The 24,968-nt window shown below is 55.8% G+C and overlaps 1 protein-coding gene across 1 annotated transcript in view; it reads right to left on the bottom strand.

The window, feature by feature from the left end:
* Window positions 1–282: 282 nt before the first annotated feature.
* Window positions 283–24,968, bottom strand: part of TSPEAR (thrombospondin type laminin G domain and EAR repeats) — a 61,454-nt gene continuing 36,768 nt past the window's right edge. Inside the window, exons 4-12 of the mRNA XM_007452490.1 lie at window positions 23,146–23,236; window positions 21,994–22,150; window positions 20,610–20,741; window positions 19,692–19,918; window positions 18,180–18,366; window positions 17,050–17,279; window positions 6,301–6,488; window positions 3,803–3,904; window positions 283–906 (exon numbers count right to left, since the gene is read on the bottom strand). Of these exons, the coding sequence (XP_007452552.1) occupies window positions 753–906; window positions 3,803–3,904; window positions 6,301–6,488; window positions 17,050–17,279; window positions 18,180–18,366; window positions 19,692–19,918; window positions 20,610–20,741; window positions 21,994–22,150; window positions 23,146–23,236 (1,468 nt within the window). The 3' untranslated portion in view covers window positions 283–752. The remainder of the gene's footprint in view (window positions 907–3,802; window positions 3,905–6,300; window positions 6,489–17,049; window positions 17,280–18,179; window positions 18,367–19,691; window positions 19,919–20,609; window positions 20,742–21,993; window positions 22,151–23,145; window positions 23,237–24,968) is intronic.

Raw genomic sequence — 24,968 nt, 5'->3', positions numbered from 1 at the left:
CTGGGTGCAGAGGGTCCCATCGACCTGGGGTCTCCCATGGGTGTGGCTCCGGGAGGAGACAAGACCCGTCCCACGCGTGCTTGGGATTCCTGACCTGACGCTACCCCACTGCATTCATGGGTAAACTGAGGCTGGAGAAAAAAGCGCCTGCAGAGGAGAGGCGTGTTGGTGACCAGGGACCCCAGGGCACATCGGGCTGTGGTGGCAGAGTCCGTGCTACGGCCCGGTGATTGTTCTCGGTGAGGGTCGAGTCCCCGCCAGAAACACACAGATGCAGCAGTGCTTTTTGTAGAGAGCACCATAAATATATTTCAGTCTAGACAGAATACAATAAATAGCGGGTACAAATATGTCAGACAGCATCAGGCCGGTTCCCATGTCTGGGCTCCCCAAGCAGAGCCGAGCATCTGGCCACGTGGTGGGCACCGCAGGAAGGTGACCAGGCTCCGCTGTTTTTGAGGTAAAACTTTGTATGAACTTTTCCTTTAAAGCGAAATCCCTGCAGGACACCAGACTTGCAGGGGCAGCTCTGGCCTTCCACCTGGACACCCACAGAGCCACATGAGTCCAGCCACCATGGTTACCGGGGTGGAAGTGAAAACATCCCCAGCTAGACAAGAGCCAGGGGCGGCGAGGTGATGGCTCTGGAAGCCACAGCTCCTCCCAGGCTCGTCCCCGTCCCCGGAGGTTCCTTCTCAGGTGAGGTTCTGGGGTGCGGCCAGGTGGGTCCCATTCCTGGGTCCCTGGGCCTATCACCCTGTCCTCAGCTTCAGCACCCGGGACAGCGGCTCCTTGGCGCTGGAGTAGACCAGGTAGGAGCCAGCAGCCGTGCGGAAGGTCTCCCAGTCCCTGCAGCCGAAGGTCGGGAGGCTGTGCACGGCCACGAAGCCTTCATACCCCTGCCACCTGTGGGGAGAGACTGTCAGCCTCGGGACAGGGGCGCCGGCGCCAGGCTGCTCTCAGGGAGAGGAGAGGGTGCCTGGGCGTTGGGGCTTCCACTGTACCCCCGCCTGCCGTGATCCTCGCCAGGCCTTCACCTGCTTCTCCCACCGGGCACAGCATGGAGGGGCCAAGCATCCCAGCCTCACAATCCCCCCAGGTTACAATCGCGGGGAGCTGGGCCAGGAGGGGCCTTCGCAGCCTGCAAAGAAGAAACTGAGGCCCGGAAGGGGGGACCTGCCCTGTCCGAGACCCTGCAGCTGCTCTGATCCACCCAGGGTCCTGCTCCCAGCCAAGATTGCCTTCGGATTTCCCTGTCGGGTGGGGGATGGGGAGGGCCTCCTGGTGGGTTAATAGCGGGGTACGAGCTGAAGCCCCCTCCTCACTGCTGGGGTTGGCAGTGAGGCACGGCCCTCAGACGCACACCTGGCACCACTCGGGTATGGCACCCATCTTTGGATGCAGGAACCCCACTGCCGGCACACGGCTCTGTGACCCCCGCTCCCACATGAGGATGCTGCACCCAGCCCTTCGTCCTGCCCTGGCACAGTCAGCGGTTTCTAGGTTTTGCCATTCAAAAGGGATTTATCGACAGGTAGCTCTGTTTCCATTGGGTGGAGGCTCCAGAGTGGGCCACCTGGATCAAAATCAGTCGTAGTTTTAATTTAAATGTTTTTCCAGATGACTTTCTGGAAAGGTTGGGGTGATTCCTGTCCTGGTGGGGAAGGGCCAGCCCTCCCCACCGAACACACACACACACACTCAGCACTGTGGGTCTTTAAACGGCGTCCAAACAGATGGGGGGAAATGCATCATCCTCACGCTCTGAAACAACAATTTCTAAATGTTTATTCACATTGTCCATTTTTAGCTCTGAAGACCCCTATTCATATCTTTGGCCTATTTTTCCAAATTCAAAAAAAATCTTTTATTAATTTTGGGGGTTCCTGTTCTGCCATTTTGTCCTTTGATTTTGAATGGGACGCCCTTTCCATAGAAAACCTTTAAATGTAGGTGGTCGGCCTGGCGGCCTCTTTCCAGCCTATGGAAGGTCTCACATCTTCTCTGCAGAACTTTGAGGTTTTACAAAGTCATCTTAGCTTTTCTTCTGATATTTCTGTTGTTGAATTTTTGACATTTAGGTGTTTGCTCCTTATAAAATTTACTTTGTGTATAATATGAAGCAGAGGTATAGGTGTGTTTTCTTCCAGATGGACAGAAAATTACAGGAAATTATTTTATTAACTTGTCTTTTTCTCACTGAGCTGAAATATAGCATTATCACACTAGATGATTGTGAAAGATCGGCTCTTTTCTGGACTGTATTCTACTCCCTCTACATATTTGTTTATGTTTAGCAAAAATCATACTGCTTTATTTGCATGCTGTCAGGACCTCCTTCACTATTCTCCTTTTCAACATTTTCTTGGCCATCTTTGAAAATTTTTTCTTCCACATGAATTTTTAAATTACTTAAATTTTTAAAATGTTAAATTACTTAAAATTTTAAAATTACTTAAAATTTTAAAATTACTTAAAACTTAAAAATTACTTAAAATTAAAATGTTTTTAATTAAAAATTTAAAATTACTTAAAATTTTAAAAAGTTTTAAATTACTTAAAATTTTAAAATTACTTTGTCTTGTTGAAAACAGCAATTAATTAGAAAGTCTAAAGAAAATTGATGATTTTTCTAATAAAGTATAGATAAGCAAACTTGTCTCGGGAAGAGACGTAGAACCTGATTAAACCAATAGCCACAGGGGAGACTGGACAAGCTGCTCCACAAACACTATTGAAAAGGAACCAGGCCGAGAAGGCTTTGTAACTGAATTTAACCACATCGTAAAGAAAACAGATTAGTCCTACTGTTCAAACTATCCCAGCCCACAGGTGTAGGTGGTGTGCCTATTAAGTTAGGTTCCATAACAAGTGTCCAGAATAAATCACAGAGCAATTTCATTTCCTATTACAGATAACAAAAATCTGAAATCAATCATAATGATTGGTAGCCAGTGACATGTTAAATAATTGCACATCCTCCTTAAGTGACGCTCGTACCAGAGTGCAAGGTCACCTCTCATAAATCACTATGTCAACAGATTGACTGGGAAGATGCACGCCAGGCACTAAAGAATGCCAGTGGGGCGAGACTGCTCACGTCCTGTCAAACTGTGTAACGCCCAGACCGTTTCCATCACATCAGTCAGACGGAACGGCCGGTCACTGCTCCTACGATTCAAAATCATCCTGGAATTTCTAGCTAATTGGGAAAACTAGATAAGCAGTAAAAACATTAGAAATACAGAGGCAAAGTTGCTTTTATTTGTAGGCGTACTTATAATCCTAGAGCTCCCACAGACATTTCTTCAGGAAACCATTAGAACTGAAAGAGATAACGTGGCTGGATGGCCAGACACGACAATTAATTGTCAGGATATGCAGATGGAAATGGACATGTGCTTACAACTAGGAAAACTCCCAGAAGTGAAGGTATTGCGAACACCACAGTGCCTCTGTGACGGAGTGTAAAATTTTATTGAAAGACACATGAAAAACAGAGGGGTCTACCGTAGACCTGGATGGAAACGTTTAACAGGATAATATACGAATAACTCTCAAATTAGTGTACCCACACACTGCATCTCTGGCCAGAATCTGAAGTCGTGAGCCTCAGCGAGACTAGTGGTCACCTGGCTAACCCAGGGGCATCACCAGACTCAGCCTGCACTCCGGTGCGCTGGGTGCCAGGTGACCCATGGGGCCCGATAACCTGTGACTCGCTCCGAGCCTGTGGTCACCAGTGGGGAAGGCAAGCACACGCCACGTGGACCGAGGTGGTGAGGAGGGGCACGGCCTTTACCTGTAAATAATACTGTTTACTGAGAAGGTATTTCCGTCGAAGGAGTTTGCAACCACCAGGAAACAGTCTTCTCCCACTGAGAAGAACTCCCAGTCCAGAGCACTGCGAAAGCAATGAGCAGACCTCAGAACACGGGACTCGGAGACGTTGCCATGGGACTCGGGGGGCTGCAGTTCAGCCAGTTCTCCCCCTAATCTCAGAATTCAGGGCGGTAGGTCCCACCTCCAAAATCCACAGAAGGGGGAGCGATTTTCTCAGTCACACAGCCAGTTGGTCTATTCCCGGGAAATACAAATTAATTGTTCACGTTTTTAAATAAAAAAAAAAATTAATTGTACTAAAATACACATAACACTAAACTGTTTTACCCATTTTTAAGTGCACAGCTCTTTAAGTGCACAGTGGCATTAAGCGCATTCATACTGTTGTGCAACGGTCACCACCATCCATCTCCAGAATTTTTCCATCTTGCGAAACTGAAACTCCATCTCCATGAAACACTCACTCCCATCCCCTCCTCCAGCCCCTGGCCCCCACCGTCCTGCTGTCTGTTCCTATGAATCTGGCTCCTCCAGGGACCGCATATCAGTGGATTGTACAGCATTTGTCCTTTTTTGACTGGCTTATGTCACTGAGCGTCATGTCCTCAAGGTTCATCCGTGTTTTCGCAGTTGTCAGAATGTCCTTCCTTTTTGAGGCTGAACAATATTCCATTGTAAGAATGGACCACATTCTGTCTATCCATTCCTCTGTCGATGGACACTTGGGTTACAAGTGTCAACGCTGATGCTATGAACATGGGTGCAAAGGTCACTCACTTAGAAGAGGTTGAAATAAAGGAACAGTCCCAAGCTCGTGGTCACTCCGTGAAGGCCTGCAGCACCCCCTGGAGGCGGGAACTTGAGGACACTGGCTGTGAGCTCACCCACTCACCCGCTCCTTCCCTGACAGCCATTCAGGTGCCAGCAGGGTCTGCTGACAGAGACATTCCCCTACATTTGCAAGCTGTGGTTCTTACTGCAAACAAACCACTACATCCTGTCTTCAGCAAGTGCCTCCTGAACTTGCTAAGGGTGAGTCTGTGCTCAGAGATGGCTCAGTTCCCAGGGTTCTGACAGAGGGCTTCCAGGAAGGACATCCCAGAGCCCTGTCTATCCAAGGAGGCCAAGCTGGGCATCAGTCATGGTCCCCAGTCACCACTCTGATTACTGCATTACTGTCCTGTGTCCACTTTACAGATAAGGAAACTGAGGCCACAGCCTTGCAGCAAGTGGGAGTCACTTGGATGCCAAAGGTCGGGCTGGTGCATCTGCATCCAGTGGCCTCAGGGTTATGGCTTATTCAGGCAGTAGAGGGCCATTCTCTCTTGGTCGATACCCCTGGGTTCCTTCTCAGTGGGGCACTGAGGGCGCTAGCCTAGAGCTCCTATAGGACCCTGGATGTGAGAGGGCCCATGGGGGTCCCTGGGGACATGCAGGGGGCTGAGGCCAGTAGGGGCTCCTCACTGCTTCCTTCTATTGTTTGGAATATCCTGTCTCAGGCCACTTCCAGGCATGGCCAGTCACAATTCGGTCATTAAAAGAAGTCGTGGCCATGACCATGCTCATTGAGGGGCAGCACCTCGTGCTGCGGGCAGCAGGGCAGCCATGTGGTCCCCGTGCAGTATTCTGCCAGTCGCAGCTGGGTTCTAAAACCGAGGCCGTGGAAAAGATGCAAACAGCAAAGTGTTGACTTACACTGTCTGCCCCACAGCTCACATCAGGAGCTGCGTCGGCTTTAATCCAGGAGGAAGTGAACGTCTGGCCTGACTTCCTGTTCTCCCTCCAGAGCGGCAGGACAGTAAAGCCCACTGACAGTAATGGGAAGCATATTTTCATTCTTCAGAACCACACCATTTGGTCAAAAGGTGGAAATGGACAAATATCCATCAACTGATGAGGGATAAACAAAGTGTGGTAAATAAATACAGTGGAATGCTACTCAGTCATTAAAAGGAGTGAAGCACTGAGGTACAACGTAGATGAGCCTTGAAAACATGCCAAGTGAAAGAAGCCAGATACAAAAGACCACAACCTATGTATTCCGTTCACAGGCAGTGTCCAGAATGGGGAAACCCAGAGGAACGGAAAGCAGACTGGTGGGTGCCAGAGGCTGGGGAGGTGGGGGGAGAGGCAAAGATAGCTAAAGCGTGGGGTTTCTTTTTGAGGTGATGAAAATATTCTAAAGTCACTGTGGTGATGGTTGCACACACCTGTGAATTTAATTTAAAAACACTGAATTGTAAAAAACACACACACAAGCCACATCGTTTGAAAGCAGAGTCAAGATTACAAGAGGAGCCACAATCACTCAGCTGGCCCTGGAGAAAGTAGGTCTCCAGGAAGGGGTGGAGCACCCGTGGCTTCCGGGAGGCACAGGCGCGCTGCCGTCTGTGGGCTGCCGGGCGGGAAGTGGGTTCCCCTGGATCCCTGCCCCCACCCCACCCCGCGCCCCGGTACCTGCAGGTGCGGATCTCCTGGAACCTGACGAACGTCTGCGCGGTTACGTTCAGCTCGTAGATGACGGAGTCGATGATGTAGGAGTCGTTTTGCACTTGCATTCCCACGTCGTAGCGGTGACTATTCGCGACAGCAAGAAACACCCTCTCCCTGATGTGGAAAACCTCCCAGTCTGCGGCGCCAAACGTCTGGGATGGTGAGAAGGGGAACAAGAGCACGTGTGAACGGAGACCCTCGGAATGGCAGCCCACGCGCTCCAGCCCCTGCGCGTTCCAGGCGCCAGGTCGGGGCCCCCCCCGCCAGCACGGCTCTTTCCCAGCCTCGCTGCACACGAGTCAGGGGACCATCTGCATAGAGTGCTTCTTACCATCTGTGCCGCCCACTCCCCCACGGCCCCGTGTGCCCATCCGGGAGGTCCAGCTGCTACAACATCTCTGCCAGGGAGCCCTCCCTGCTCCCCACAGTCAGGCTCTGAACTCCAAAGCAAACTCTAGAGACCTCTGGAGTTTCTCACTACACGCTGTCCCTGGCCTGAGGCTCTCCTTTGGCTCTAGGGACCACCCCATCTCTGGGTTCCTGTGCTGTTCCTCTGAAATCACTTATCACCCTGGAGGGTGAAGTGTGCGTGGGTCAACAGGGCTGGACCTTTATGTGAATAGCCGGCTGCCAAGCCTTGGCCCCAGACCTCGAGCTGCATGAGCTGATCTGCAGGTGGGACCCAGGAGGAGGAAGTCACGGCCAGAATCTCAGGGGTGCTGGGGTGAGGGTGCATGGGGAAGGGGAGGACCAGAGGAGTCCAGACCCAGGCCCTGGTCTGAGCCCTGAAGGGAGAGGGTGGGGCAGAAACAAAAGGAGTGACCAGCCCTGAAGGCAGCAAATGGCAGGGGCTTAAGTGGAGGCAGGGAGAATGTGGCAGCTCCCCGCAGCAGTGAGGGGCCTGTGGCTGGTGGAACAGCGTGCCAAAGCTCCCGGGGACCCCAAACCACAGCCTGAGGAGGCCGCTGGGGTCTGAGTTCCTATGTCAGCAGAAAGGGGTTGACTCTGCTCGCATGGGCTGGTGAGGGCTACAGAAGCTCCCATGGGACGCTTGGCCCTGAAACTGTAAATGTTTTGCCTCTTGACTTGTGGCTTCTGATCCTGGTGGAGAGCCTTACACTAGACTGAGCCTCCTGCTGATAATAATCGTGCACTCTAGATGCAATGCTTAAAAAAGTACACAGTTGTTTGAAGGTGCTGGACAAGGGTCGAGGGCAGGTGGAAAGTGGAGGGGATGCGACCCCCGAATGTATGTTTATCTGACGTTTTCTCTGAGGGCACTCCCCGTCCTGTGGCACATGGGCATGGCACTCGAATGGAGGCAGCAGGCTGCTTGGACAGGGGAGTCCAAGGTGAGAGTTTGGGGCTTGCAGAGTCTCTAGAAATGGAAGGGGACTACCCTAGGAAGGAGGGAACCCCAGAAGGGGGAGCCCCAATGTCTCCTTATTAACTTCTTTCAAGTCCTGTCCAGCTCCTGAAGTGCACACACAGGGGACAAGATCCCAGGGACCCAGAGACAAACAACAACTGAGAGGCTGAAGGAACTGACCAGAGAGTTAAGCACCTGGGGAAACAGGCAGGCGAATGTGACCCATAATCAAGAGAAGAAACAGCAAGTAGAAATAGGCTGACACAGTGCAAATATTGGAGTTAACAGATGCAAACTTTACAGTAGCTATGATCAGAATCTATAGGGAAATATGTGTGTAATGACCAATGAGATGGGGAGATTTGGAAAGCTAGGAAAACTCTAAAAGGAGCCAAATAGAAATCCTGTACCTGAAGAGGAAAATATCTGTATTCACAAACCTATTGCATGGGATCAAGAGCTACCAGGACCATCCAGAAGAAAGAATCAGTGAACTAGAAGATAGACCGATAGACATTACCTGAATTGAAGCACAGAAAGGGGGAAAAAAGTTTACAATAGGGATTTCCCTGGTGGCACAGTGGTTAAGAATTCGCCTACCAATGCAGGGGACATGGGTTCGATCCCTGGTTCGGAAAGATCCCACATGCTGCAGAGCAGCTAAGCCTGTGTGCCACAACTACTGAGCCTGCACTCGAGAGCCCGTGAGCCACAACATGAGAAGCCACCGCAATGAGAAGCCCGTGCACCACAAGGAAGAGTAGCCCCCACTCGCCGCAACTAGAGAAAGCCTGCGTGCAGCAACGAAGAGCCAACGCAGCCATAAATAAATAATAAATATGTTTAAAAAAAAAAGTTTACAATAAAGGTGAGCAGAGCCTCCATGACTGAGGAATGATATAATGCAGTCCAACGTGAATGTAATTGCGTCACAGAAGGAAAAGAAAAGAGAATGAGGCAGAAAAAACATTTAAATAAATGATGGCTAATATTTTTCCAAATTTGATTAAAAACACCAAACCACAGATCCAAGAAGATCAGAGACCCCAACCAGAATAAAGACAAAAAAAAAAAAAAAAACCCCACACCTTGACACATCATATTTAAATATCCGAGAATAGAAGAAGATTGCAAAAGCCACCAGAGGAAAAAGACACATTCGATATAGGGAAACAGTGGTACCAATGGTACCCGACGTCTCATCAGAAACAGTGGAAGCTTGACGTCAACAGAAAACCATCTTTAAAGTAAACGAAAGAAAAAACGTGAACCCAGAATTCTACAACCAGTGAAAATATCCTTCAAGGTAGAATGAAGTCATTTTCAGATAAAAGTGGTAGAGAATGAATTGCCAGCAGACCTGCTCTACAAGGAGTACCGAAGGAAGCTGTGCAGCTGAAGGGTGATTACGCCACAAGGACAGTAAGTGTCTGTGCGAGGGACGCAGAGGGCGTTGGGAATGGTGAGCATGTGGGTGTAAAGACAACCGACAGCAAAAATGATAAATCGTGGAGCTTATAACCTAAGTAGACTTGTGAGTATATACATGCTCACAGTAGCCGGACAGACGGGTGGGGGTAAATGAGATCATGTTTTTGTAAGGTTATTACATTATATGTAAGGTATAATATTAATTCAAAATAGATTGTACACCTGAAACTAACACAACATTGTTAATCGGCTATACTCCGATATAAAATTAAAAAATTTTAATTTGAATTGTACATATTAACAGGGACTCATGGTTAATAAAAAATAGATTGTAGTAAGTTGAATACATATACCGTGATTACCGGAGCACACAACTGCACAACACATTGAATCAATACAAAAAAAAGGAGATAGAATACTATGTATGTGACAGAGGGCTTGTATCCAGAATATATAAGGAAGTCCTACGTATCAATAGTGAAAGGCAAAAAATAAAATAAAATATGGGTAAAAGACTTGAATAGGCATTTCGCAAGGGGACTCTAGCAAGCCAGCAGGTGGATGGAAACCCGCCATCTAGTCACCAGGGGATTTTGACTTAAAAACCACACTGCCACTTCACACCCAACAAGTAAAACTGCAAATACAGACAAAACCCGGTGCTGGCAAGAGTGCGGGGCGGCTGGAACTCATGCTGTTCGGGGGACTGTGTGAAATGGTAGAATCGTTTTGGAAAACTGCTTGGCAATTTCTTCAAAGTTAAACATCCGCCTACCTTATGGCCCAGAATTCCACTGCTAGGCTTTTACTCAAGAGAAATAAAAACAATTTGCCCACGGAAAGCCTTGATGAGATGCCTTTAGTAGATTTATTCATAATAGTGAAAAGCTGGAAACAGCTCAGGTTGTACGGACAAGGAACTGAGCCTGGAAGCCACGCAGCGGACAGGCTCGGGACCGGGCTGCTTCCTGGGGACACCGTGCGTCCCCAGACGCAGGTGGTCGTGGCGGGGGCAGAGCCAGTCACCCGATGCCCAGCGATGCTGGAGGAACACTCGCATCCCCACCCCACGCGGGAAGCGGCTCCGTTTTTCTTTACCCAGACCGGTCAGGGCGGGTCTGATGACTGCCCCTCCTCGGAGGTCCCTCCCCCGCTTGTAGATGGGTCCGCGCCGCCCAGCGCGCCCTCTGGCCCCGGCGGGTCCGGTACCCGGCCCCGTCGCCCGGCTTGGTGTTTTCTCCACGCCCAGCAGAGGGCGTCGCCGCCCGGTTCGCGGAGCCCCGATCCCGGGCAGAGGCGCTGCCCTAGAAACAGGCCTGGGCCCGTCCTGAGGAGCCGAAACAAGGGAGCTCAAGCTACAAGTGACACACGAGGACAAGGACAGGGGCCAGGACACCTGGCGCTGCCAACCCCTTCCGGGCCAGGAGCTGGGCTGAGGCCTTTCTGCACTGGCGTCCTCTCCTCACCGCGGCTCCGGAGGTGGCACTGTATCCCCTGGGGTCACCCGGAAACTTCCTAGCTGGTGGGGACAGTCGGCCCCGCGGGGCCGCCAGCCTCATCTGCTCTGTGGCCGCTTCATAGAGGATCGACGTTAAAGACCCGCACGAGTGTGCAGTGACACGCGCGCGCCAGCTCTGGCAGGTCGCAGAAACCAGCGGAGAGGCGGGGGGTTGAGATCGCCAGCTCCTCCCACCCCGGTGCTGATGAGACCGCGTCGGTGGGAAACGCACACACCCGCACACACACCTGCACACACGTGCACGTGTGCACACAAGACACCTGCATGCACACACCTGTGTATACACGTGCACACACCTGCATGGACACGATTTTACACACAATCCTGCATGCATACAAGTGTATACATGTGCACATACCTGCAAGCACACACGTGCACACACACGTACCTGCAGGCACACAAGTTTTTATGTACACACCCACATGTATACACCCGTATACCCTTATACCTGATGCACACACATGCATTGTGTATATACATGCACACGCTTGCAAGCACGCACGTGTACACACACTCCTGCACGTGTACACACGCACACAGGACAAGGGGCCAGGGCTGGTCTGAAGAGGGGGTATCCCGCAGATTGCCAGGGCTGCCTTCCAGCTCCGACTCACTCCACCCTCAGCTCACTTGCCTTGAGCCCCAGCGCGGAGGGGGAGGGGCGTGCAGATGGGGGTCGGTGAAGGGGCTGTCAGGGCCTGGGAAACGGGGAGAAAAGGGCCAGGAACCCAGGAGCAAGGACGGGGGCGAGGCCAGCGGCAGGGAGGTGGGGAGGGGCATCCAGGTGGGCGTGGCTTAGCGCGGGCGGAGCGGGGTGGGGGGGTGTGCTCTCACCCTACCTCTGTGCTGTGCGCGCAGCCGGGTCGGGCACCGGATACAGCAAGTACGCGGCGCCTCGTTCAATTTGAATTTCAGATAAACAATGGTTTTTCAGTGTATGTGTATGGACACGCTTTTACTAAACAATGATTCGTTGTTTATCTGGAATTCACATTGAACTGGGTGTCCTGTATTTTATCCGCCAGAGGCTGGCAGAGACCAGCATGCCCCAGCCCCCCACCCCCACCCCGGCCCCTGCTCACAGTCACTGGCTGGCGATGAGCTCTCCTCGAAGGGTGGATCAGCACCTGCGCCCTCAGCCAGAGGCTGCGCTCCCCCAGCTCGGAAGTGAATGGGGGACCGTCCCCACCCAGGGCTGCTCCAGCCTGGGCAGGGCGTGAGCGGGCCTGAGGCCCTGCTGTCAGGCCACTCCTGGACTCTAAGCACATTAGGGACTCATCAGGGAGAGAAGCAGCAGTTCCCACATCAAACAACCTGCCAAACCCTGCCTGGCACCGGAGCGAGGAGGCCAGGCACCTGCTGGGCTGGTGGGCCCTTCCTGCCCTCCTTCTGAGCAGAATTCCCCTGGAGCTCTGCCCTGGAATCCCCTGGCTGCGGGCCTGGCAGGCTCTGAAGCACCTCGAGGGACGATGGTGCTTCCAGGACTTGGCAGCCGGGAGCACCTGGAACCCCTGACGGCCTCCCTTGAGGGTGAGTGGGCTCCCGGTAACCAGCGGATCACTTGCTGGGGAGGAGGCCCTCAGGTTCCGGCTCTGACGGAGCAAAGACCCAAGGTCTGGGAGTGCCTGGGGAGGGAGGGGCAGGGTGCGCTGCCTGGGGAAGGCAGGCAGCCCCCAAAGGGCCCTGGGGGGATGCTGCCATTCCCACTGTGGGCAGTTGGCTAAGGTGGGTGAGGGTCCCATCCTAGGAGGCTTCAGGGGGTGCCCCTCCCAGCTCTCCCCTGGCCCAGCAGCCCCTCCAAACCTTGCTCCTCCCCAGGCTGCCTGGTGCAATGACGGCTCCTGCCTCACAGAGCAAACCCGAGGCACAGGAGGAAGTGCCAGGGCCCTTGCTAGCACCTGAGCCCGGCCCCTCCTGGCGCTGACTGCTGAGGGCACTCTCACACCACCCTCCTTACAGACTTGCCTTGTTTTCCTTCGTTTCTGGACGTCTGCATTCCCGGTGCAGACTACGTTTCTGACAAGCACACAGCTTCACCCTCATCCCCAGACACCCACTGATAGCTCTGGGCAGCGCCTCTGCCCGTCCCCTCCACCTGCCCTGATGCACGGCTTCCTGGGGTTCACTGGCCCTCTCCACTGGGGCCCGTCAGCCCTCGGCTGCGCCCCCCCGCCCCGCCACCGAATCTCCCGCTGCTCTCGGTTCTCTTTTCTGCCAGCGGCACCTCCATCAGCTCCGCCTCCCAGGCAATAAAACCCAAATCTTAGTCCACCATTCCCCTCTCCCCTCTCCTGGCCCCTCCATTCTGGGTCTACACGTGATGACTGTGACCACAGACCCCACAGCCAGACAGCTCAGGGAGCAGAAATCCCAGCGGCTGGATGCTGGATTTCTGTGGACAGAGCCCATTCCTTCCTGCACACACCCGCTGGGACCTCCTTTGGTCCAAGATGGAGAGGCCAAGTGGTTGGAGCTGTGGTCTCTGCCACCTGGGGAAGGTTCCAGAATTCCTGGTGGGAGACGTGGGGAGGTCTGGAGGGTGGGCAGCCAGCCTCCCACGTACACCTGAGCCACAGACCTGGCGTGGGCACGGCCCAGGCCCTCCTCGTGAGCTGAACTCACCCCACAGCCCTGGGACCCCGCCCAGCGCCCCTCCCAGCACCGTCTGTGTGCACAGCTTCGCAAACACCGGCGTGCACCCCTTGCCCGGCCGTCCCTCCAGAAAGGTTTCCCTGCGATGTGGGCACCTCTCCACCCACACATGCTTTCAAAGCACCGGCCTTTCCTGCTTCAAAGCCCATGGCCGTGAGAGATGGTGCAAAGCTCCAAATCAAGTGGAAACACACGAAGACATCTCCAGGACCTAAGAGGATTAAAACATAGTATGAGAAATGCTGGCAGAACATGAAAGTGGGACCTTGTGAGTTCTGAGGACTCATCGAGTGTGAAGAAACACGGGTCATAAGAGAAGGCAGCCTTCAGGCAGGGCCCCGCAGTTGTTTGCAGGCTCGGGTGGCAGCAGTGCCCCCTCACAGCCCCCAGAGTCAGCTCTGCCCGCTGGCCGGAGACACGCTCTCTCACAGCCACTGTGGTCCTGCTCTCACCCGCCCTTGTGGGTGATTCTTCCAGCTGATGTCACACCCCTCAGTTGGTTCTCCTTTAGGTCCTGTAACCCGGATGGCCCCTGCCCTGGCTCAGCTGGCATCGTCTCTGCCCCTTGGCCCTGGCCTCCCTTCTGTGTCTGAGGCCTACGGCAGGGCTAGGTGCAGACTGGAGCTGAATCCAGATGCTGCCTGAAATGCAGAGTTTCAGCGTCTCACATATCTGGAGCCGGCACACTGGGAAGCGTTCAAGGAGATCAGCCAGAATCTCCTTGGGATTTGGAACATACCACACGGGGGACAATGGCAGGAACTGAAGACTATTCTGAGAGATTTGCGGTGACTGTTTCCAAATATCTAGCAGACAAGCCGATGGAACAGGGGAGCAGACTCCTGTAGTGTCCAGAGAGCACAGTCCTGCAGCCTGGCACAGAGGCCTGGCAAGCGGCCTTCTGATCAACCACACAGGTCCCTAGCAGGGCTGTCACACCAAGCATGTGATATGAGGAGGGCTCCTGCAGCTGTTTGGGGAGTGCATCTTGGAGATTATCATCCTGTAGCTGCCAACACTGTGATCCAGCCTCACCTACATCTGAGCAAGAGGCCAGTTTAGGAAGGTCTTCATCATGGCACTTCATCAAGGGCCTCAACCAGGTCCCCAGCTCCCCGGGGCACAGTGGCCAGTGACAATGCCACCCACTGCCAGGTTCAACGTTAAACATAAACAGAAAACTAAGGGTCCTCCAGATGTTTTATAAAAGACCTGGAACATGAGAGTCAGGCTACAACATATACATACACTCATACTGGAAGAAACTGAGCTGGTTCTAGGAACAGAATAGAATTTTTTAAAATATAATTATCAGACTTCCCTGGTGGTGCAGTGGTTAAGAATCCACCTGCCAATGCAGGGGACACGGGTTCGAGCCCTGGTCCAGGAAGATTCCACATGCCGTGGAGCAACTAAGCCGTGAGCCACAACTACTGAGCCTGCGCTCTAGAGCCCGCGAGCCACAACTACTGAGCCCGTGTGCCTAGAGCCCATGCTCCGCAACAAGAGAAGCCACCACGATGAGAAGTCCATGCACCGCGATGAAGACTAGCCCCCGCTCACCGCAAGTAGAGAAAGCTTGTGCACAGCAACGAAGACCCAATGCAGCCAAAAATAAATATAAATAAAATAAATAAACTTGAAAAGAAATTACACAAACTCTTAAAAAATAAAATTATAATTATCTTCAGAAGTATTCAAGAAGATACTGCATTTATAGAGTAAATACAGAATGCCGTTAAAGGGAAGAGTTCTTGGATATTAAAAACACGATTCCTAGCATTACAAGAAGATGCTTATCAACATGATTAGAGAATAAAGGTAAGGAAAGCTTCTAGGTTGTAGAAAAAGAAAAGATAGATACAATCCAGGAGATCCAAAAGCTGGCTAACCGTTCTAGAGAGAGGGGAGCGTGAGACGATCAAGAAAAACTAAGAAAATCTCCCAGGCCTGGGGATGCACGCCTTCAGGTTGAAAGGGCACTGAGACCAATCAGACAGGGAGCACAGGAGACCACTGCGAAGAAACCTGTGGGCACTGAGGGCAGAGAAGGTCATAGGAAAGGCACCTGGGGAGGCAGGGGGCTGCCCTCAGTGTTCCCAAGGAAACTTCCCCCCTAAAATCCTGCACGCGGTACATCAGGCAGGGTAAAGGATGCAGCCACCATGAGTGTCCACACTTCCCGCCACAGAAGGTGGTTCTCACTGGGATGAAGCCGGTGAGGTCACGACTCCCCCAGCCTGTGGCTGTGCTGTCGGGGACGTGGCCCACATGGTTGCCGAGGGCAAGGGGTGAGCTCTCACCCTCAGCCCAGGATTGACGTGGGCTCACTCTGACCAACACCCATTGGCTGGTCCTGGTCACATAACCTGGCTGAGCTGCAGGGACGCTGGGGAGTGTCGGGGAGCACCTGGAAGGCGGGGGTGGGGGGGCGGGGTGTCCTTGCAGTCAACCAGAACACCGGACATCAGAATTGGACACGGTGGCTCCAGCCAAAGGTGGCGGTAAAGGAAAGTTCCAGAAAGGGGACCATTGTCAGTTCTAGAGACAGTCAGCCCGGACAGCACAGGCAGGAGGGCCCAGGAGGGGGTTTATGGGAAAAGAGGGTCTTGACGGGCGCACACCGGCCAGAGGCCTTGCAGACGCGATGGGAGCACCAACACGCGGGTGGAAACTCAGGAGGCACTGAAGACGCAGTGTTCACAGGGGCTCTCGGGAACAGGGATGGCCAGCAAGAAGCCGGGGGACGTTACCATGTGCAGAGACGGGGGTTTTCTTCCCCCAAAAGGAAAGGAGAGGGAGGGAGGGACTTCAGAAAAAGCAATTAGGAACTTGAAAAACATTATGTGCAGCACATGGGGTCCACGTATGAAGTGAGCCATGTGTGGTGGGCTTGTGGCATGAAAGGAGAGTCTGAACCGCATTCAGGGACTGTCCCCTGGGGTGGCATGAAGGTCATCCCACTACTGAAACCACTGAGAAGGGAGTGATCACAGCCGCGCCCTTGGCTCTGCGTGAACGACATTGGGATGCAGCCAGGACGATGCAAATGCCGACAGTGACCCTCGATTTTAGAATCATCTGTGGGGGCTTGGCCTGGGGTCTGACACTGAGAGGGACAAGCTGGGCAGCTTGGAGGGAGGAGGGCGAGGGAAGGTGGGAGGAGGGTTGGGGCCCCATATCTTCACCCTAGACCACGGTGGGCGTGAAGAGGGGACGCCAACGCTGCCCGCTAGCCCGGGACCCAGCGGCACGTGCGTGGTTCAGCCGGGCATCTGGGGCCACGCCACGTAATAAAGCCTTCTCGCTGCCTCAGTCAGAGGTCCCTCTGGGCAGCCCACGACAGCTGGGACCAGCTGAGGGACACTCAAGGTCTGCAGGGAAGGTGGACAGTGCTGCCGCCACAGCTGGCCAGGTCAGAGGCCAGCTGCCTGCTGCTCCAGGGCAAGAGCCTGGCGCCCACATAAAGGTGGGTCAGACCGCGAGGGCCCCCGGGGCCAGGGGACCCGGCTGAGCAGCCAGGCTGCCGGAAACTCGGTGCCAGGGCAGCCCTCCCGCCTCATCTTAGGGCTCCCAGGCCATATTCGGGGTCCCAGGGGCTCGGCCTGAGCCTTATTCTGGGGAGGCGCCTGGGTGCGGAGGCCCGGGCTGGGGCCCTGGTTCCGGCTCGTGCGGCCCGGGTCCTGCGTCGCCCAGGCGCCAGGCAGAGGTGCGGGGCCACCGGTGAGCGCAGGGTCCTTACCGGGAAGGACTGGAAGAGCTGGAAGCTGCCGCCCAGCCGCACGTACAGGTGGGACTGCAGCTGCGTGGACGTGCCGTTGAAGGCGTTGGCCACGGCCAGGAAGGCGTAGGGCCCCACCCTGAAGAACTCCCAGTCGCAGGCGCCCGACGTGGCGACGGTCTGGTTGGCCTCGAAGAGCTGGGCCCCCGGGTTCCACTTGTAGATGACGCTATAGATGTTGTGGTTGCTGCCTGGAAGCCGAGCGCCATGGAGGGAGGGAGACGGGCCACCGTGGCCTCAAGGCAGCCTTGGCAAGACCCTGCCCGCCCGGACCCTGCCCCAGGCCCTGCAGCCCGTCCAGTCCAGCCAGGCCCTGCTCTCCTGCACCCTCCCCAGGCCCCCAGCAGTGGCAACGCCCTTCACGTGACCTTCCTGCCTCTGTGCCCCGATGAGAACCCTCGGGGGCCCCGGCTTCGGACGGTTCCAGGCCCCCCTGAGGCCTTGCAGCACGCTGGAGGCGGGACCCCCACCCTCGCCAGCCTCACCCCTCACGCTGTCCGCCATCCCCTTCGCGCTCCCCCCACGCTGGTCAGGCCTGCCCGGAACGTGCTCCCTGGAGCCCCTCACCCAACCCCAGGGCTGGGCCAGCCTCTCCCGGGACACTCACTGCCATGGGGGGTATTGGGTGGCGGGCTCCTGGGGTCCTCTCTGCCCATGAGCGGTGGTGGGGTCTCCTCCCTGGCCCCACCCCCCGCCGCCAGAGTTCCCCGGCAGGTGAGCACTCAGGTGATCGCTGAGCCGTAGAGCCTGCCGAGGCCAGAGGTGCCCTGCAGGGCCGGCTGCCCCCCGGGGCCCCGTCCCTCAAGAGCTACAAGGCAGGGAAGGGCTCACTGTGGCCACTCAGGGCAGTCACCTGGCCCAGAAGCCAGGTTTCCCAGGCCCTCCCAGGACTGTCCCCCACTGCACCCACCGCATCCCACAGAGTTTGTGCCCAGAATGGATAAGGGCAGGGACACCCCTACCTGGACAGATGAGGGGGTGCTTAGGTGTGTCCGCAGATTGCGTGTGGTTTATTATACATTTTTAATGAGATACACTGAACCCTGCAGGTGACCCCGCCCTGGCCCTGGAGTCCAGGCCATAGCCCCTACCTTCCCTGTGGTTGGCCACGGCCAGGAAGTGCTCCCCGGACACCTCGAAGGCCTCCCAGTCCCGGGCGCCGTGGGTGAGGACCCTCTGGTACGGTGCGAACCTCAGCCTTCTCTGGCTCCATTTGTAAATGACAGAGAACTCCTGACCCTTTTCATTCGGTTCAAAATTAGCCACAGCCAGGAAGATCTGGGGAGAGGACCGCGACAGCGTTCTCGTGATCCACGCGAGGGGTCCGGCACTCAAGGCTTCTGAATATTGGCCTCGGGACAGGGGCTGAGCCAGGACTGACGGCCTGGGGCGGGCCCGAGAACCCAGGACTGACTCTCCAGATCTTAATTACATTAAGACCCGCAGCCGCGTCTGTATTTACCAGCCCATGAGCTCCGTTCCTATCTCCCAAACCCAGGAAAAGCTTCATGCACAGAAATGTTCTTCAGCACCCGGGTAAAGAGGAAAACTCTTAACGCCCTGCCGTCTCGGAAGCACACATTTGTCACGCAATCGAGGACAACATGGCAACGCCCTACGTGTGACGTGAGCTGGACGCGACGGTGGGTCGTGTGATTGAGGCAGGAGCCAGCAGCCCGGGGGTGGGGCACGCTCACGGCGGCTGAGCCGGCCCCTGGTACACTCTGCCCATGCTTAGGGGACGGGGCAGACTTTTTTCTTAGTTTTCTAAAGTTCCCAATTTTTCTTTGATATCAAGTTGTTTTTTAGAATGAAAAAATATAAACCTTTAAAATGTCATCAACCATAAAACCAGAGGGCTAGTCACTCCCTCACCAGGCTGGCTGGGAGCGCAGGATCCTGAGGGTCGGCAGCGACAGGGAACAGAGGTCTGTCTGTTTTGCTCAGTTTTGTTCCCCCGTGGTGGGGGACACCTGCCCAGGTGAGGGCAGGGCTGCACCTGGCACACGTGTTAGGGAGCAGGTGACTTGGGGGCGGGCACGGGGAGGTAAGGGGAAAACTCTCACAAGGGGATGATCCTCTTAGCCCCAAACCGTGGGCCACCGCTCAACGCAGCCCTGGTGGAAGGAAGGGGAGGCTGCCCACGAGGCTTTCCCACCCAAGGCCTCCGGGCCAAGCTCACCATCCTCACCTGTCCCCTCCATCAGGACATCACGTGTCCCCAGTGTGTATGGAGCGAGTAAAGGAAGGCTGGGAATGGAGGCCTATTTTCATTCTGACGTGATGTCTGCCCTGCCGACTGGTTTAGGTCAGAATATCTCAAAGGTTTAAGGAGGCAGTGGTGGGTCTGCACGGAGCTGGGAAGCATCTCAGAAATGGGCTGATCTCTATTTTGCGGAAGCCAAGCAGACTTTCTCAGTCACATTCTGGACACAGAGACGCAGCTGTGCCTGACTTTAAAAGGCATTTAGAACCTGTATGGGGCTTCGGAACCAGCAGAAGTGCCTTTCCCCATAAAATCTACGTAAGGAGCCCCAACCTTTGGGCTCTGTGGGCTTTTCCAAGGTAAAAAGGATCGAGAAAGCCTCCGAACGCAGACTTGCCTTTTTTCCAATGGTGAAATGTCTCCAGGACTGTGCTTGGTGCGTGGGAATGTCCTGGTACGAGGAGAACTTCCCGTCGGCCCATTTGTAGATGGCGGACGTGGTTTTCCGGTTGGCAGTGGCCACGAAGAGCCCGGCCCCGGGGATGACGAAGACCTCGATACCCAACGTCTCCGAGTTCGTGAACAGGCTCTGATGCTCCTCCACGTACTCCAGCCTTTCTTTGGCTTGTGGTAGAGACACAGAGACCCAGTTAATGCTTCCCAGAACAGAAGCCTGGATGGAGGTCCACAGGTGCGACCCCAGGGACCTGGGCCATGACCCAGAGCACTGTGGCCTTGAGTGCCGTGCCGCCCTCACCAGGAGGCCCGGCAAAGGAGCCTCTCATCCCCGCACAGGTTTTAGGGTCTGCAGAGCACCCAGGGATACTAGTCGGGTGGAAATGACACGCCAGGTCCCTCCTAGATGTTTCCCACGGCTCGCGGCTTCCACGAAAGGCTGTGCCCTAACGGGAACTAGAGAGTAGAAGCCACGGCTCGGGGGCTTTCCCCTGGAGCCAGTTCCCTTTTCCCGAGGACCCCCTTGGGGAGCATCATGGAACCTCTCCTCACCTCCCCGCCAACAGAACCACTCCCGGGCTCCCGGCACCATCGCGTCCAATCTTGACCCGAGTGGGCAGAGAGGGTAAGGAGAGCAGGTGGGGCTCCTGGAGCGGGGCTGGCCCCCTCAGGGAGGCTCATGGTCTCCCCTAGATGGCTCAAGAGCTGAGAGCCTGCCAGCCTACTAGTTGGGCCCAGGAGGGCACTCATTTCCAGGTGAGGCACGCTGGCTCACTGCTCCGTGGGGGGGTCGTCCCTGTCCCTAAGTATCGCTGGCTCTGAGAAGACCCCGAGGTCCCCAGAGCCCCACCCACCTCACCTGCTAACACGGAGACCCACTCGCTGCCCATGCACAGGTATAGCCCCTTGTGGCCGGCGTCAAACCAGAACTGGGTGTCATCCGCTTTGGTACACAGCGGCCGGGATCCCAGCGTCACCTTCATATCGGTTTCTGCGGGGAGGCAGGAAGATGGCTGTCCAGTGGGCACGTGCTCCCCGGAGGAGGGCAGAGGCGGGAGTGTCAGGTGACCCCTGCTTTCGCCTTCAGCTCCACCCCCTGAGCTGCCAGGAACCACTCAGGGTCTCCGGGAGGAGGGAGACCCGAGAGCGCACAGCCTGCCTGGGGCGTCCGCACGCGGGACGCGGAGGCGCCCCTGCAGAGTCCGGCCTCCCGCCCACCGAGTTCTTCCCCGTGACCTCAGCTCTGCTGAGAGCCCTGAGTAATGACACCGCACAGCTCTCTGCTTCCATCGGAGACTCGTTGGGACGCGTCCACCCAACTTCCGTTCTGCTTAGTTCTGAGAGCCCTTGACCCCTGACCCCAGGGCTCACGGCTTCATCCCAGGTCCAGCCCTCACCCCGATGGTGCCACTTGGCCCCTTTACAGCAACGTCCGCGCTGAGGCCCCAGCGGCCAGTCTGTGACACTGAGCGCGTCCTCGACCTCTTGAACTGCCCGGCAGAGGCCTGGGGCCGGACTCCTGCCCGAGGCCCGGCAAACAACCCAGAGGCCGTGTGCCTCTGGGAATTTGGGGACACGGGTCCAGGATTGGGTCTAAGGGCCAACTTGCTCAGGGGGCTCCCCTGACTCGTGAAGCAAGGACCGTGAGGCTCGAGAGAGGGTCGGGCTGTCTCCCTGCCTCCCTAGTAGGGAGGAGGGGTTTCAGATTCTCCATGGCAGGGGATGTGGCTTAAATAAACCATCAACACTAACTTTACACTGGGGAGGTGCAAACACAAACTAAAGACGGCAAAGCTGGGGACACTCTAGGCTGGGGGATCCCAGAAAACAGCAATGAACCTCATGAAGGTCGGGGTCCCCGCAGGGGTGGCGTGCTGACGCGTGATGTCTGTTGGAGAGGAAAGGGGGAAAGGGCCCCAAACGCTGCTCTGGGGGCAAAGCAGACAGCAGGTGGGAGTTAGGGACGCAAGATTGTAGGCTCAGCCCCAGGTCCCAGGCGGGACGATCAGTCAATCGAGGGCACGGAACAGGCGGGGGTTAGACAGCCATGGGGGCGCCCTTGGGAGGGAGGCGGGTCTGGCGGCACCATCTGTCTTCCCTGCGGGGCCGTCTGCGTCAGGCCCCAGTGTTCCCTTCATCCATGTGCCAAGAGCCCTCCTGTCTTGTGCCCGGGGAAGTTGGAAGTGACAAGGCTCCCAGGGTCTACTGTCGGCGTGGGGAGTGGGTAGCTGTGGCCTACTAACCATAGGGATACTTTAGCACCTCACTATCTTCCGGCTTCCCCGTGAGTCCCCGCAGGATAGGGGGGATGGACAGCAGGGCGAGCTCAGGATTCCTGCAGGGACAGAGCCTCAGGGTGGCGTCTGAGCCGGGCAGCAGAACCAGCTGCCTCACCAGGCCCTGCAGAGAGAGGGACAGCGCACTGAGACCTGCACTGCTGGAGCGGGCCCCGCCCACTGGGCTCAGCCCACCCAGACCCAGAGGGAGGGGTGGAAATGCGGGTGCGGGTCTGAGCTCTAAAGCCAGGAGAGAGGAGTCAGCCCGTTGGGTAAGGGGGGCGTTGGGAGCAGTGGTGGAGACCTGTGCACCATTCGAAGGTGATTACACCACGGAAGGGACTTTTCCTGTGGACTGCCCTACAGTGACCGGGTACAATGCTCATCCATCTATATGTCCATCCGTTCGTCTCTCTGTCTACCTATCTGTCCATCCACCCACTCATCCATTTGTCCATCTCTGTCCATCCATCCATCCCTTTGTCCATCCATCCATCCATCCATCCACCCACCCAAATACCCATACATTCATCCATCCATCTATACATCTGTTCATCTATCTGCCCACCTATCTGTCCATCCATCCATCCATCCATCCATCCATCTATCCAAGCATGCCATCGGTAAATATTCAGAGCATGGTTCTTTACACTGGACATGGCAAGAAACAAAAGCCCTTACCCTCATGGAGCAAGGTCCCCCCCCCTCCCCTGCACTCTAAGGGAAAGACAGGCAATGAGCAAACACACAGCTGGTCTGAAGGTGGTCAGGGCTACAAAGACAATCTGGGGAAGGGGATGAGAGGGTTGGGTGTGGGTGTCATCTCCTCAGAGTGGAGGGGAAGGCCTCCATGGTATGAGGGCACAGGGCAGGGCCCCAAAGTCACAGGGAGTGTGCCATGGCAGGAGTGGGACAAATGTTCTAGGAGGAGGGCACAGCAGGTGCAAAGGCCCTGTGGTGGGAGTGTGCCCGGCATGCATGGGACTCCACTGAACCTTTATGCTCCCCATTCCCAATTGCATGTACAACAGTGTCAAACTGGGGTGCCAGACCAGTGGTGACAGCCCCCCAGGAGCACTGGTGTTGGGAGGTCCACACAGGCAGTTCCTCCATACTTACCGTGAACTGGCCTTTGGTCCTCCTCCGGCTGCCGATGAAGAACCGGGCTCCTTGCACCGATAGGGTGGCCGGGAAGGGCATATCAGCCATTCTGAAAACATTGGAGGGTGGTTTTAGGGCCATGGGAGAGCAGGGTCATGGCCTATTTACTTAGAAAAGGATGGGGGCAGCACCGCCTGAGGCTGTATCAGTGTCCGGGGTCAGCCATAACGAGTACCACAGGCTGGGCGCCTTAAACAACAGAAGTGTGTTGTCTCGCAGTGCTGGCGGACAGAGGTCTGAGACCAGGGTGCCGGCTGGGTGTGCCCCCTCTGAGGACTCCAGGGGAGGGTCCTGCCACCTCTTCCTGTTGCTGGGGGCTCCTGGAGTTTCCTGGCTTGTGGCTGAACCGTGTGGCCTTCTCTTCCATGCCTCCTTGTAAGGTCACTGTGTCAGGGCCAACCTACTCCTCAGCGTAGCTCGGTTATGCCTGCAGAGATGCCGTTTCCAAACAAGGTCCCATTCTCCGGTTCTAGTGGATGTGAATTTGGGGGGGACGCTCTTTGCCCCAGGACAAGGCTATTCTACAAAAGCGTGTGCTGCGGAGGTGTTCAGTGGCCCCTCTCTGTGTCACGGGAGTCTCCAGTGGCTCCTCCCGGCATGGGGTCCCCAGCCCGCCCCCCTCCTCTGAGCCCAGGACCGTGGGACAGATGATGTCGGGGCCAGACGGGGTTCACCTCGGTGAACCGGGATGTGTAGGAAGATGTGGCTGGAGTTGGGTCTTGAGGTGCAAGTGGAGGCCCAACTCGGGATGGGGAAGACGTGGGACCTCCTGGAGGGGATGGAGTGGCTGGAGCCTCTGGGGGAAGAGCCAGGTGTGTGCTTCGTCTCCACTGTCCAGCACCTTCCGGACCATGATGCCACGTCCTCTAGTCAAAGCACCTGCTCTGTCCAGGGTCTGCCGTCTGGCTGCAGCTGGCCGTGGCAAGGTGCCAGAACGCCTGTGCTCTGAGCACAGCTCCCAGGCTTCCTGGGTCCGGGTGTGAGCCCTCCGCGGCGCCGCAATCAGCTCCAGCACCCACACCGCCAGCCTTGTCCTCCTGCACATGGCCCCCATCACAGAACTGCCCCACTGCCGGCTCTCCCACCTGAAACGCCGCTGTCTCCCTGTAAAGGCCCCAGTGTATTCGGGGGCATGGTGGGGCGGAGCTGGGATAAAGGCACGTTTAAACAGTGTGTAAGTGTTAAGGAGAATTTGTTATTCCAACAAGTTTCATAATAACAAAGCAGAGTGAGATTCTACCCTTGAAAGGAACATTTGTCATAATGATATAGATTTAGTGTAAATGGACCATTTGTGATTAAAAAAGAAAGGGTGGCGAGGCCCAGCCAGCGAGGATGGACGCTGAAGGCAGGTGGGGGTCGTCCCGGCCCAGCTTACCCGGGAGCCAGGCCATGGGGACCAGGCCACGGCAAGGACAAGAGATGGGCTCGAGCCCTCGAGTGCCCAGGGTTGCGTCAAAGCTATAAGGTGATTCCGCACGTTTATTTGGTGTTCTGGTGAATACTTACTCCCTCGTCCCAGAAAAGGAAACTGAGTCAGGGAGGTTAAGTGATGGGTTGAAAGTCACAAAGCAAGACCTGGGCCTCAACCAGGCGGCAGCTCCTTTTGGGCTCCTGGTGCCCGAGTTCACCCTGACCTTCCTCTGGGCCTTGCCTCGATGCTACCGACTCCGCAGCCCGCGTTGACGGGTCCAGTCCCGCCCCCCAGCCCCGGCGGGCAGGCTGCGGCCCCTCCCCGCCCGGGCGCTCCCGCCCCTCGCCGCCTCTCTGGGGGGCGGGAC

The sequence above is a fragment of the Lipotes vexillifer genome, unplaced genomic scaffold (genome assembly GCF_000442215.2).
Source record: "Lipotes vexillifer unplaced genomic scaffold, Lipotes_vexillifer_v1.1 scaffold545, whole genome shotgun sequence".
In the NCBI taxonomy this organism is placed as follows: Eukaryota; Metazoa; Chordata; class Mammalia; order Artiodactyla; family Lipotidae; genus Lipotes; species Lipotes vexillifer.
This window is presented reverse-complemented; position numbering and strand designations above follow the sequence as displayed.